Genomic DNA, 14,342 nt, shown 5'->3' on the forward strand with positions numbered 1-14,342 from the left:
ATAATATTGATAACATGTGCAACCTTACATGATATTTTTCTCTCTTTAATTTTATTTGATTAATTTAATTTGTGTCTCTATTACTATTATCATTTGTTTAAATAAAAAAGTTATTTTAATAAAAAAATTTAGCAAACATAATAGGGTAAATATCTCATTTTCGAGATTAAATATATTAATCTATATTATTCTCTTGATCTTTCAAGTTTTATTTTTAGATATCGTCAATGACTTTCTATTTTATTTATTTATACATATATTTTTTTATTTATTTAATTATATGTATATATAATTTTTTTATTTGAACTTAGATGTTTTAAAGTAGAAAAATATATTAAAAAAAACTTTATATATATAATTTTATTTTATAAAAAATAAAAATATCTTACTCTCGGTGGAATGGGTCGCTAAATGCTGAGTTTTTCGTATACCAATTTCAAATGCGTATTGTGGCCCCGATCCAAATAAACAATTTAGAATCTCATGTTTTAAACTTTTTATTGTAAACAAAATTATTAAAATGAAATATTAAACTCATCAAGCAGTTTTCTGCTAATTGAAAGTATCCATTTATTACAAGAGGAAACCAGTCTCTTTTAAAAAATACAAGCTGAAGCAGTTATAAAAACTTTACCCAGCAAGTTAGCCAATTGATTTAAATTACATTTAATAATATTACAATGATGGTGATTTAAAATATTTTTTATTTAAAAAATATATTAAAACAATATTTATTTAAAAAATTATTTTTAATATTATCATATCAAAATAATACAAAAATATAATTTTTTTAATTTAAAACAAAAACAATTTTAAATTTTAAAAAAATATAATTTAAATTGCGTTACCAAACATATCTTTAATAATTTGAGATATAGTTTAAGCGATATAGCTGAATAACCCATTTCTTTCTTTAAAAAAAAAAGAATGATGTAGTTTTAAGTTTAAAATAAGATTGTTTTCAAAGTTTTATTTTCTTAAAAAGAAAAATCAAAGATCCGTTTCATGACCTAAACTTTGAATTAGGTTATTATCCACTCAAGTCTATGATAAAAGGAAGGCATGATTAAAAAGAAGAAGGCAGAGCCCCGAATAAAATAAACAATAGTCAATCGAGTGAAGGAGCAAGCCAGCACTTTGATATATATATTTTTTTATTATTGTCACATAAAGATAAAAAAATATGTCCCTTTCTATTTTTTATTTAAAAAAAAAAAAACTTCACTTGATTTTTAAAAAGAAAAAGAATTATCAAGTACGAACACAGGTGCAAACAAGTTAAAATGGTGTTTCCCGTTCTTTCCTAGTTCCTACCAAAGAAACCATTTTCCTATCTCCCCATCTCTCTCTAAAAAACTCACTCTCATCATTTCACTCTCCAAACCCTAAAAAAAGGAACGCAATGGGAGACCCACTAGAAAGGCTAGGATCAGAAACAGAAATGGCGAGTCTTGAATCAACCATGAAAGAAGAACTCTGCATGGAAATCGACCCACCTTTCAAAGAAAACGTAGCCACGGCAGAGGACTGGAGGAAAGCCCTTAACAAAGTGGTCCCTGCCGTTGTCGTCCTCCGTACCACTGCTTGTCGTGCTTTTGACACCGAATCTGCTGGTGCTAGTTATGCTACTGGCTTTGTTGTTGATAAACGCCGTGGGATTATCCTCACTAACCGACATGTCGTCAAGGCTGGTATGGTATTTTCTTGTTTTCATTTTTTCTCAGGGCTTGACTTGATTTTGGTTTTTGAATTTTGGATTTCTTTTTCAGGGCCTGTGGTGGCAGAGGCAATGTTTCTGAACCGTGAGGAGATTCCTGTGTATCCGATATATAGAGATCCTGTAAGTGAAAATACTGATGACCATGTTTTTTGTTTTGAACGTTGGATTTTTTTATGGTTAATTATGTATTTTTGCTGTTTTAAGGATGTTATCTTTTATTTGGATTTATGATAAAGATTGTGATTTTGATGTGAGTTTGTGTGTACAGGTTCATGATTTTGGCTTCTTTAGGTATGATCCTGGGGCAATTCAGTTTTTGAATTATGAAGAGATTCCTCTTGCTCCCGAGGCTGCTTGTGTTGGGTTGGAAATAAGGGTTGTTGGGAATGATAGTGGCGAGAAGGTTTCCATTTTGGCGGGGACTCTTGCTCGTTTGGATAGAGATGCACCGCACTATAAAAAGTATGTTAATATTCCTAATTTGCCTTTCAGATGCCATACTTGTAGAGCAAAATGCTATTTGATATAGTTTATAAAATGATGTTTTCTTGTTATATTCATCAATGATCACCACAACCTCCCTCAGACACTGAAATGCTTGTTAGTAGTTGATTTTATTAGGTAAATGTGGTGAATTGAAATTTTGTTTCCAAAATAATCTTTGAGGTTGGGCACCAAAACAGTTGTATTATGATGCATATTTGGGCATAGTGGGTGTCTCTTGTTCTCCTTGATTTTCAACTCTTGAAGTGGTTACTGGTGGGTTGGCCACTTGATGTTCCCCCTTCATCATAAAGGGGTGTATGAGAGTGTGGTAGCGATTGCTTTTCAAAGTGCCTTTTGCTTAAAAATGCATCAAAATAATGTTTTTTTTCTTAAAAAATTATTTTTGACATCAGCATATCAAAATGATCTGAAAACACCAAAGAAATACTAATTTGAAACACAGAAAAAAATAAAATTTTTTAAAATTTTTTCAAAAACGCTTTTGAAATGCAAAAATAAACAGGCTCTTAATTTTTAACTTGAAAAAACATTTTATGGATCAGTTTAGTTTGAAAAAGGGATGGACAAGGAACTGGTGTCTAAGCATTATATATTATGATACATGCATTTTATGTCAAGTTAAATGGGTTTTCTACCCTTTTCAATATATAGTGTTGTGCAATTAAGAGTAGAGAGAAAAAAATAAGAGGCCCTCAAATTGTAGTTAACTGAGGTCATTTGATAATGGTGAAAGAATGTTTCTGTACCTTAATGAGTCAAAGTTTGATGATTTCTTGTCCGAACTTTGCTAACAATTACTAATATTTGGTGCAGGGATGGGTACAATGACTTCAATACATTCTACATGCAAGTGAGTGTTTTAATTTTGGATTCTGGTAACTTATTAGATAAGATTCTCAAATAATTTGTGCTTGTTGAAGTGATTTTTGAGCTCATTAAATTTCCCTTTTATGACTGCTTGAAGCTGTTGACTCCCAAATAGTCTAGATGTTGTTATGCTGTCTGTTTACCTCGGCTATGCTTTGGATTTTTTTTTTATAACTGTGATGGAATATCTGTTGGGAAACCATGGGACTGCGTGCTAGAATATTTTTAATATCTTGTTTGATTGGTCAGACAAGAATCAGCAAGATTGGATGGGAAGGAGAACTGTATATGCATGAACTATAGCACATTATTGAACTAGAAAAAAGTTTAATAATTCTGTTCGATATCATTTAATTTGGAAAATGGTCGTGTTTTGTGATGATGATCTTTCATAGCTCCATATGAGCAATACAATGGCTTACAGTTTGGCTTTGCATTTTTTTTAATAGTGTTGAGAAAATTATCTTGAGTAGTTTGTTTTACTGAAATTTTTATAATTTCCACGGGTCATGAATATTAGAAATATCCATGTGGCTTCATCTTCTTTATATGATTGTTTAACTGTTATGTTTTTTAGAGTGTCAATTACTTTTGGCATGTAATTTGCTTTATAAGAGGTCATGACATCATAAGGTTTTGAATGGCATGTGATAATCTCTGTTAAGCTTGTTGTGTGATTTGTGATGAAGAACCATTCCCCCATTTTCTATTAACTAGAGCATGCATTAAACTTTATAAGTTAATGATATATTAATCTCATTTCTTGCATCTTGACTATCATTACTGTTTTCCCATTCATACTTTGCTTTACTTTTAGGCTGCATCTGGAACTAAGGGTGGTTCAAGTGGTTCTCCAGTAATTGATTGGCAAGGCAGAGCAGTGGCTCTGAATGCTGGGAGCAAGTCTTCAAGTGCTTCAGCTTTTTTCTTACCATTGGAACGAGTGGGTGCTTTTCTTCATAATGCTTTGGCTTATTTCTCGACTTTTATGCCATACTCTTAACATCACTTAAATTTGAAGTCTAGTTATGTGTTTTGGGTTGACAACTTATCTAAAATAAGTGACAGGTTTAGGTAAAATAAATGAGAGCTTGAGCTTTATTAGGTTGCGAAATCTTTTAGCTGAATTACTTAAAGAAAATGTATAAAGCAAGTTATAATGTTTGCATATCTTGTTGAAAATTGAATTGGATTTTAATTTATGACATAGTTGTACATGTGTTCTTTGTCTTCCACTCCATTAACCTTTTTGTAAATGTGGAGCATAAGCAGATGTCTATGAAAGCATGTAACATTTGAAACGAATCCAGATTGTGTCTATTTCTATAGTTGCTTTTGCTTGTTTCTTTGAAAGCTTAATCTTAGTTGAACACCCAATATGCTAAATCTTTCAGGTTGTTAGGGCGCTGGGATTTCTCCAAAAAGGAAGAAACTCGTATTCCAACAAGTGGGAGGCAGTTTCTATACCTCGTGGTACGCTTCAGGTTTGTTGTTGATTGTTATCCTCATGGAGTTTGACTCACATTTAGATTGACTTGGATATTCTTGATTGTGATAGACAGAAGATTGGACATTTGTTCCTTAGAGGTTGATGTGGAACAATAAGAGTGATATTGAAAAAACAGGCCAAAAAAAAAAATTATCAACCAAATTCTGTACCTTTTTTCATTAAGATTTTTAACTATCTAGGGGGGTTGAGGATTTTTTCCCCTCTTTTAAAATGGCTTATCAAATAATCTGAAAGGTTCATTTCCAACCTTTCCCTTTGCTCACCTGTTTCCAGTCAGCGCTTCTTCCTTTAAGTGGAATGACTTTTCTCTGATATGAACTATGAATCTTTTCTTGGGCTGGACATTGTTCCACATGCACCTCTGATTTTTGCTAACATTTTCATTGTGTGCGCTTGAGCAATATTTGCATCCTTGTGCACGCATTGTTATATGTTTTTTAGGCTTGCCTTGTTACCGTTTAGCCACATTAGCACAGAAACCTGGATTTTGAAATAAAAGCAGATCACTTTTTAAATGCCAGGATAGGAATTAAGAGCACGAAACAACAATAACTACAAAAGGCTTAAGATTCCTTCTGGATAGTGATTGTTCTGGGCATTTGTCTTCATGTAAAATGGCTGTGGAAAGATAGAAATATCTGCTTTTGGAAATGCTTCTAATGTTATATGAAATGATGAGATCTAACTAACAAAATGCTTAGGCAGGTATAGTTTACAGAATTTAAAGCTTGTTGTAAAACTTGTGTATGGTCCATTTGAGCTCATGTCAGTGTAGTGTATAAAGATACTGGAATAGATGCACAGGTCTCCTGGTAGTTATTTCCCATTATGCTCTCACAGTCTGAAGTATTTTTCTGTACCCCTGATTTTGCGACTGAACCTCGTTGTGCACAGTGAGATGAACATCTCACTATGAGCAAATGATGGTTCCACTTATGTGTCTTTTTCTTACAATGCTGGATGAATTGCTGTTGAATGATTTAGCATCAGATATTTTTGATGTAGATGACATTTGTTCATAAAGGATTTGATGAGACACGCCGGCTGGGTCTTCAAAGTGAAACCGAGCAGGTACTAGTTCTTCTAGTTGCTTGCACTTTTCTGTTCTAATGGGTAACTCTCTGGAAGAATAGTGGTTCCTAGTGGCTTACAACGCTTTTGACTACTTTAGATTGTGCGACTTGCATCACCACTTGAAGAAACTGGAATGCTTGTCGTCGACTCCGTGGTGAGCACAGATTCTTTATATTCTCAACTGTTGAAGCGAAGGGTTTAGAATGAAGCATATATAATGATCTCTAACATGTTTCAGGTGCCTGGTGGCCCAGCTTATACACATTTGGAGCCAGGGGATATCCTTGTTCGTGTGAATGGAGAAGTGAGTTATGAGTTTAGTCATATTATTTTGGTGCTTTAATTTCTATAGGGCACTGGTTGTATTTTAATTGCTGGGCATTATTTGGTATTCTAATGTTATATCTCCTGAACCGCAATCAATGTCCTCCCTCTCTCATGTACTCTTATACTATATTACCATGTGCTGTAGGTGGTTACACAATTTCTGAAACTGGAGACTTTGCTTGATGACAGCGTTGACCAGAAAATTGTGTTGCAGATTGAGAGGGGTGGCAAGTCATTGACTGTGAACTTAGTGGTGAGACTACTTTTACCCTGTAGCTATAGCTTCTCTATGCTTACAAGTATTACGGCGCCTTTTCTTTTGTTAGAGGAACAAAAGTTTTAAGGGGGTCTCAATGGACTGTAACTCAGTGGATTCCAAAGAAAAAAATCCACTTGGTTTCAGAGTGGAATGCTAGAATTTTTTAGACAGATCAGCTATCTAGTGTCCTTAAACTTGGAGTAGTGGCTATTGCTGGTATATCAGTTTTGATACGCTCCTATAAGGCTAATAGCCACTAGCAGCAGGAAGCGCACATGAGAGCTACTAGATAGCATGAGAGGTGCTTGAATGCCGGATCAAATTATGGAACTACTGGCATAAAGTAATGTTTCATTACATGGAGTGGCTTGTTACATGGTAAATTGTATAGGACACATAATGTTACTTGTTTCACTCATGAAATATATGGAATCTCCATGTTTTCCTCTCTTTTATTACATGCACCCATTATTGGTGTCAGAGCACTTAAAATCAGTGCAAAAATCCCCAAAAATTAAAGCAGAATATTATATTGATATTAAAAAAATTGAAATTCGAGATTGGTGCAAAGGAGTGGAATTCTAAATGACTTTTAATGTCAATTTTCTCTTGGAGTCCATCACTGGCATTCGAGTGTCAACATGCATCTTTGTAAGTTGGTTTTGATTTTATAGATGTTTGTCGTCCTGTTTCTGAGAAAAGTTGTGGAGGAAAAAATCTTGTTTTTATGTGCTTGTTTGAGAATGAATATTTTTGTAGTAGTGTAGGCCTATGCTTGAATTTTTGGTATTGCCCTTTTCTCTTAAGCTTATTTGTATTTTCATCATTGCAATAAGTTAATTTAGTTTCCCTATTTGCTTCAGGTTCAGGATTTACATTCAATAACCCCTGACTACTTCCTAGAAGTCAGTGGTGCAGTGATTCATCCTCTATCTTACCAACAGGTAGGGTGGACTTTAAACCTTCTTAAAATAGCTGAAATTTTTTAACCAAATATTACCTCAGGTTCTCTGTATACTCTTTACCTGGGGTAGTGCCAGGCTAAGCATGATTGGCTTCCTGGCATATACTCTAGACCTGTGATATTCTTTAAGAGCTCTCATCTATGTTGTGCAGAGTATTTCCATCAAAACTTTGTTTCTGCTTTTTTAAAATCATACTGTCCTAACCATGTCGGATTTTCTGAGTGCGTGCCTTTATTCTAACTATTTGGTTGCCTTCAACTTGGTTGATTGACATTCTTCCATCATACTTAACTGGATTGAGTGATCAGATTTGTTTCCTTTTATGGAAATGTCCTTGTTTGGATCACCCTGCTCATTCTAGATCATCATTTCATCATCTTAATACCTTCAATTTTTTTTATGAAACAGGCAAGAAATTTCCGTTTCCATTGTGGCTTGGTGTACGTTTCAGAACCTGGGTAAGTCAATTCTTTTTTTTGGTTCATAGAAGTTATGTTGTTGATTGGTTTGCTTAACATTTTAATTTGTTTCTACTGCATTTATTTGATATTTAAGGAGAGAAGAAAGATTTTTATGATGATTTGATACGCTGAGAGAAGCATTTTCTAGCCTGATGAATGATTTACTGGAGAGAAAAAGTCTATTATGATTTATAGTGACTTTATGGGGCTTGTGTTTCCTAGCCTAGAATCTTGAATGATTTACTCTACGCATCATTCTCTTTATTATTGATACTTAGATTTGAAATTTTAAAGGTTTTATTTTCTTTAATTCTTTTCCATTTAATTAGTTGGGCTTCAACTTTTGGTTCATTTAACTCAATGATGTTATTGTATTACTCATTGCAGATACATGCTATTTAGAGCTGGAGTTCCTCGCCATGCTATCATTAAGAAGTTTGCGGGTGAGGAGATATCTCAACTTGATGAGCTAATCTCAGTTCTGTCCAAGCTATCTAGAGGTGCTCGAGTGCCCTTAGAATATATAAGTTACACAGATCGTCATCGAAGGAAGGTATATGATGGTCAACCATTTCTGTCCTTTTCAAAGTGAACATATGCACATGACCTTAATAGTTCGGAAAATTATGAAATGTAAACTGATTTCCTTTTTTCATGGATGAATCAACATTATCTGATCATATAATGTTAGTGCTGAATCTATGGTGGTCAGTAAATTTAAGAGTCAATGCTCTGGATTTTGTGGAATTTTGATCAAGGACTGTTATTATTTTAAACTCTCTCTGTTCCAAAACAATCATCTAGTTTTAGACTTCTAATATCTTGAAGAATATCAACTTAACTATTTCATATGTTTTGGAAATATTATTGATTTCCACCATTACCCTTTCTTTACTTTGAAATCAATTGCAAAGTTTTCCTTTCATACTTGCATTCCATGTGAGTAAATTGGAAAGTAAAAGAATTCCTTTAAATTGTATGAAATGGTAAAAAATAATTAGAAAGGTGGAAACATGATTTGGGATGCAAGGACTATAAAATCAGTTTTGGCTATTCAGTCATTGCATCATTGCAAATATAATTTGTATTAGGTATTTTTTTCTGTTATTGATTACTATGATGCTTGCAGTCTGTTCTTGTCACAGTCGACCGCCATGAATGGTATGCCCCTCCACAGATATATACTCGTGATGACAGCTCTGGTTTATGGACAGCAAAGCCTGCTATACGTCCTGAGTCCCTGCAGCTATCATCTGCTGTTAAATATATGGGACAAAGCGTAACGAGCCAAACTGTTCTCCCAAGTGGTGAGGAAACTCATGCAAAACATGTAAATCTAGTCAACAACCTAGAGTTGGCTGATGGTGTTACTTGTATGGAAACAAGTGATGGCCATTCTTCCGAAGAACCACATTCTCGGGAAGAATCTGATGTTGGAACAAAGAAACGGAGGGTGTCAGATTTGTCTGCCAACGGAATTGCTGTTACTGATTGTTCCTTGTCTGAAACTGGAGAAGTTAAGTCAGTTGATTCAAGTACCATGGAAAGTGAAGTATCAAGAGACTATCAAGGTGCAATGACAGTGACAACTAATGCTTCATTTGCAGAAAGTGTGATAGAGCCTACGCTTGTGATGTTTGAGGTAAAAAACCTGAGGTTCTAATTGTCTTTAATGAACTGGTCATTTTGTCATTTACCTTAATATACTGATGTTACCTTCAATATTTCCTCAGAAGACTTTTTGTAAGCCCCCCCCCCCCCTATTCTTAAGCTACAGTGCTGAACTGTTGATTAAGTAGGTCTGATCTGTCTAGCATGATAACTGCATATGTTGTCTCTGCTCTGTCCTCTATGTGTTGGAGGATCATCCATGCTTTTGAGCATACTTCAGTAGAAACAACGTGTAACAGTTCTTCTTACATAATGGATTTGTATCAGTTAAGATATACTATCAGTGACCACTCTTGAAATGTCTAGCGTGAAACCTAGATTATTTGTTTCCTCTCTGATAGGAACCTAAACGAATCATGCCAATGGCCAATGCTACAATTAAGCTTCTTTTTTCTGGATTTGCCTCTTGAAGCTCACAAGCCATCTTCATTTTGTGTTTTCCCTTGTTTATACAAGTTTAATTTAATTGCCTCTATATCGTTGCTTCTTTTTTGTTCAGAACCACCAGTCTTTCATTGGCAATGCTGTCAAATTGTCAACTTAGCCATTCACTTTCTTTCTGTTTTACTCTTGTTATGAGAGTCAATCTTAACAAACTGATGTTTGTACTTTTAGGTTCATGTTCCACAATCAATAATGCTTGATGGTGTTCATTCACAACATTTTTTTGGAACTGGTGTGATTGTTTATCATTCTCAAGACTTGGGATTAGTTGCAGTGGATAGGAACACTGTTGCAATATCTGCATCGGATGTGATGCTATCGTTTGCTGCTTTTCCAATTGAAATCCCTGGGGAGGTAAATTTTAAAGAAGTTAAATGTATGGAAAGCCATATATGGTTTATTTTATCAGGATTAATTTGTTCATTACATTCCAGGTGGTTTTTCTCCATCCTGTTCACAATTATGCTCTTGTTGCTTATGACCCCTCGGCTCTAGGAGCTGTTGGTGCCTCAATGGTTCGTGCTGCTGAATTGCTTCCTGGTAGGTTGACTTCCTGCATTTTTTCTTCAATACTATCCTTCACTGTATTTTGAATACATTATTATTTTTTTCAAATTCAGGGAGAATTTGTGTAGACTTGATATAATTTTCACTGCCAAATTCTTTTTCAGACATCTTTTGTTATCATGAGCTTTTTTGAAAATGATATGGCCTGAGCAATGTTTTCTTTTCCCTATTCCTTCCCTTTTTAGCAATGGATGTTGTTTTTCTCTCTGCTCTATACCTGTTTTCAGAAAAGGGGATTTTCTTCATTTAGTTAGTTTTGAGGTGGCGGGATTTATTTTTTTTCCTCAATATTTTTTTCCTAGGTATTCCATTTTTTGTTTATATGAAAACTTGATCATTTTTAATGACCAGTGTGCATGAATGAATTTTGAGACAGAGCCAGCATTACGCCGCGGGGATTCTGTCTACCTTGTGGGGTTAAATAGGAGTCTGCATGCGACATCTAGGAAATCCATTGTGACCAATCCATATGCTGCGTTGAATATTAGCTCAGCTGATTGTCCACGATATAGAGCAACGAATATGGAAGTCATTGAACTCGATACTGGTAAGGGTGTAGATGAAGTTTGTTCTAAAAGTAGCTTCAGTTTGTGGTGGGTGTCTCAATTTTATACTCTGTTCCAGATTTTGGGAGTTCATTTTCGGGTGTGCTAACTGATGAGCAAGGAAGGGTTCAAGCCATATGGGGAAGCTTTTCAACTCAGGTATGATCCTTGAACTAGTAACTTAATTTCTACAATTCAATTCCTTATTGCAGTGTTTTTCTGATGTTTTTTCTTCTCTTGTCTTGCATTCTTGATTACAGTTGAAATTTGGTTGTAGTACGTCAGAAGATCATCAGTTTGTTAGAGGCATCCCTGTTTATGCTGTAAGCCAAGTTCTTGACAAAATCATAAATGGTGCGAAGGGACCACCTCTTCTGATAAATGGTGTTAGTAGGCCAATGCCACTTGTCAGGATTTTAGAGGTTGAGCTTTATCCAACTTTGCTTTCAAAAGCTCGAAGTTTTGCTCTGAGCGATCACTGGGTTCAAGTATGTTATCATCTAGACACTGTTTTTTGTTTTGTCTTTGTTGTTTCTCTGCATTTCCTTTCCTCTCTGTGAAATGTGAATACCTTCCGTTTTGTCCCCTTTGAAATGCTTTGAAATCTTTTGATATTCTTATCATGTATTGAGTCTCCTTTAACATGAATTCGTGGAGGAAATAGCTGAATCAGTAAAATGATTATGTTACCCTGGGATATTATCAATTTAGAGTAATGATGCCTTATTTTCATTAGACTATGTGATGTACAGAACCCAAGCAGTGTGGCATTTGGTTGCCTTATAACTGGCTGTCTGATTAAGTTTACCTACTTTTATAGTTTGCTCTATATTTTGCTAGGTTTTGTGAAAGATCATGCATATCAGCTTGTTTCATTTGCTTCATTTCTTGTTAGTGCCTGTTGATATTTCTGTTTGCTGTCCTTTGAATAAGTTACTGCTTAATTATTTAATGAGATTTTTGAGCTAGATGAGTGTTTTGGAAGGTTACTTGGAACATACATATTTATTGGATATATGATGTAGGTCATGGGCTATGTTTTCATTGTTGTTATTCAACATTGCTGATCATATTTTACAGGCTCTTGTCAAGAAAGATCCAGTTAGAAGACAAGTTTTACGTGTCAAAGGTTGTTTGGTTGGATCAAAAGCTGAAAATCTATTAGAACAAGGAGACATGATTTTGGCGGTGGACAAAGAGCCAGTTACTTGCTTTTGTGACATAGAAAATGCTTGCCAAGCATTGGACAAGAGTGGTGACAATGATGGAAAGCTCAAACTGACTATCTTTCGACAGGCAAGCAAATGGATATCCATCCACGTGGTTCAGTGTTTTCTCCATATTGTTATATATCCTGATCAATTGTAAATGCTTTTCTTGCCTTTGTTGGTATTAATGTGATATTTTCTCCTTTATGGTTTGTCAGGGAAGTGAAATTGATCTTATTGTGGGAACAGATGTCAGGGATGGGAATGGCACAACACGTGTAATAAATTGGTGTGGGTGTATAGTTCAGGATTCTCATCCAGCAGTGCGTGCCCTTGGGTTTCTTCCTGAAGAAGGTCATGGTGTGTATGTGGCAAGGTAAGGATTCTCTTTCAGCTGCAATTTTTTTTTTTGGTCTTTATTGAGAAAAAAATTGGCAGTAACATTGACATGATATGAGGCATCTTGTTATTGCCAGTTTAATATATCTTTTAATTTAAATTAAGATGGTCCTGACTGGGCCTGGCTGCATGTGGGTTCCAGACTGGTAATATGGCTTGACGGACTCAGCTAATTTGAGTCGTGTTGTAAAGGCACAAATGTTTTCTTGGCAAAAAAAATAAGATGTCAGATGCTGGAGTAGGCCCATGTAGATGCTGCATAAAAGGGAATCACTATGAAAAGATGGAAATGTGGAGTTTAGAACTGTAAATTTTCTGCAAAAAAGGGAGTTATAGATGCTGTGAATCTAGATAGTTGAGACTAAAGAGATGAAATACCTCAATTTTACTTTGGTTTTCTCTAATTCATTCTTTCCCAAGCACAGCATTCTTTAGAACATTTAGCTTCTTAACCACTTAAACCACCCCTTCCCTGAATAGGCATTCCCTTCCCCACCCTTGTGACCGACTGATACTTTATCTCATCATCAGAAGTGGGGCTTTTCCAATCATTGAACCGAAGAAACAGGTTTGCAAAAGAGACACCTTATAAGCCGACAGGCTATTCAAAAGTATTGCTCACCATACATTAATTGCCAGGAGGCATGTTGAAATAGGCTGTTTTGCTGTCTTGGACCAATGGCTGTGAGCCTTTGTAGTAGTAGGAACTGACTAATTCTTTGGTTTTATAAGGTGGTGTCATGGAAGCCCGGTACACCGATATGGTCTATATGCTCTTCAATGGATAGTTGAAATCAATGGAAAACCGACGCCCGATTTAGACGCCTTCCTTGATGTTACCAAGGTTATCTGCTTAACATAAATTTTATTGCTTTCTGATGCGTTTTAAATCATACACAATCATGCTAATGCTATTAGTATTTAACAGGAGTTAGGGCATGGAGAGTTTGTCCGTGTAAGGACTGTCCACCTGAATGGGAAGCCGCGAGTGTTGACATTAAAGCAAGATCTGCACTACTGGCCTACATGGGAGCTCCGATTTGATCCCACTAATGCAGTGTGGCGCCGGGAAACAATTAAGGGACTAGATTACAGTGTGTCATCTGAATGAGGCGTTCCTAGTTTCTAGTTGTCTATTTAACCTAAGGAGGAAACAACCGAACTACAGAATGAAGAGCCTCCAGCCCTGGAGGACTTTGGTCGAACAAGGAATTGTTGTCACGAAATACTTCAACACAGTTTATTTAGAATTGGAGGTGCAGTATATATATTTTAAACATTAGAATCCAATCATCATTATATGTTAGATAAACTTTTAATGTACTGTATTATTGGATAATAAATTACTACACATTTGTTGTTCGGCTCCCTTTCAACACAGTTTACAGTGTACATGCTGTTTGGAAAGGTGTTTTCTTTTTTGTTCTATAAAAACTTTGTTCACCATATCTTAAACTTCAGCAAACTATGGTTTTCTTAGATTCTCTCGTTAATAATGTCTACGTCTTTTTTCATTATTAAATTGGCTGAAAGAAGGGATCAAATTCCACGTCTGAACATTTTTTATTTTCCCGAAGATGTGAAATCGCAAATTAATTGCTGTCCTTGAAGAACTGTCTTTAGGTATGCGTTTCTTTCTATTCTTCGTGAGTGGTTCTTTCTATTCTTCGTTTTTTGTGTTATAATATATTTTTTAATTTGTTTTTTTATAAAAAAAATATTAAATTAATATTTTTAAAATATATTTTTAATAATTTTGATGTCTGAATATAAAAAATATATATTTTAATTAAAAAAAATGATTTTTTAAAAAATCCT

The 14,342-nt window shown here is 34.8% G+C and overlaps 1 protein-coding gene across 1 annotated transcript; it reads left to right on the forward strand.

Annotated features, from left to right (window-relative positions):
• Positions 1–1,264: 1,264 nt before the first annotated feature.
• Positions 1,265–13,886, forward strand: LOC118028855 (protease Do-like 7). The gene is made up of 23 exons (XM_035032580.2): positions 1,265–1,691; positions 1,770–1,840; positions 1,989–2,182; positions 3,041–3,077; positions 3,912–4,037; positions 4,489–4,578; positions 5,610–5,675; positions 5,776–5,832; positions 5,917–5,982; positions 6,151–6,258; positions 7,128–7,208; positions 7,638–7,687; positions 8,078–8,243; positions 8,820–9,332; positions 9,977–10,159; positions 10,240–10,345; positions 10,749–10,919; positions 10,997–11,076; positions 11,178–11,405; positions 11,998–12,213; positions 12,344–12,501; positions 13,257–13,368; positions 13,453–13,886. The coding sequence occupies exons 1-23, from the start codon at positions 1,403–1,405 to the stop codon at positions 13,633–13,635; spliced, it is 3,351 nt and encodes a 1,116-aa protein (XP_034888471.1). The 5' UTR covers positions 1,265–1,402; the 3' UTR covers positions 13,636–13,886.
• Positions 13,887–14,342: the final 456 nt, after the last annotated feature.

Source organism: Populus alba, chromosome 17 (genome assembly GCF_005239225.2).
Source record: "Populus alba chromosome 17, ASM523922v2, whole genome shotgun sequence".
NCBI classification, from domain to species: domain Eukaryota; kingdom Viridiplantae; phylum Streptophyta; class Magnoliopsida; order Malpighiales; family Salicaceae; genus Populus; species Populus alba.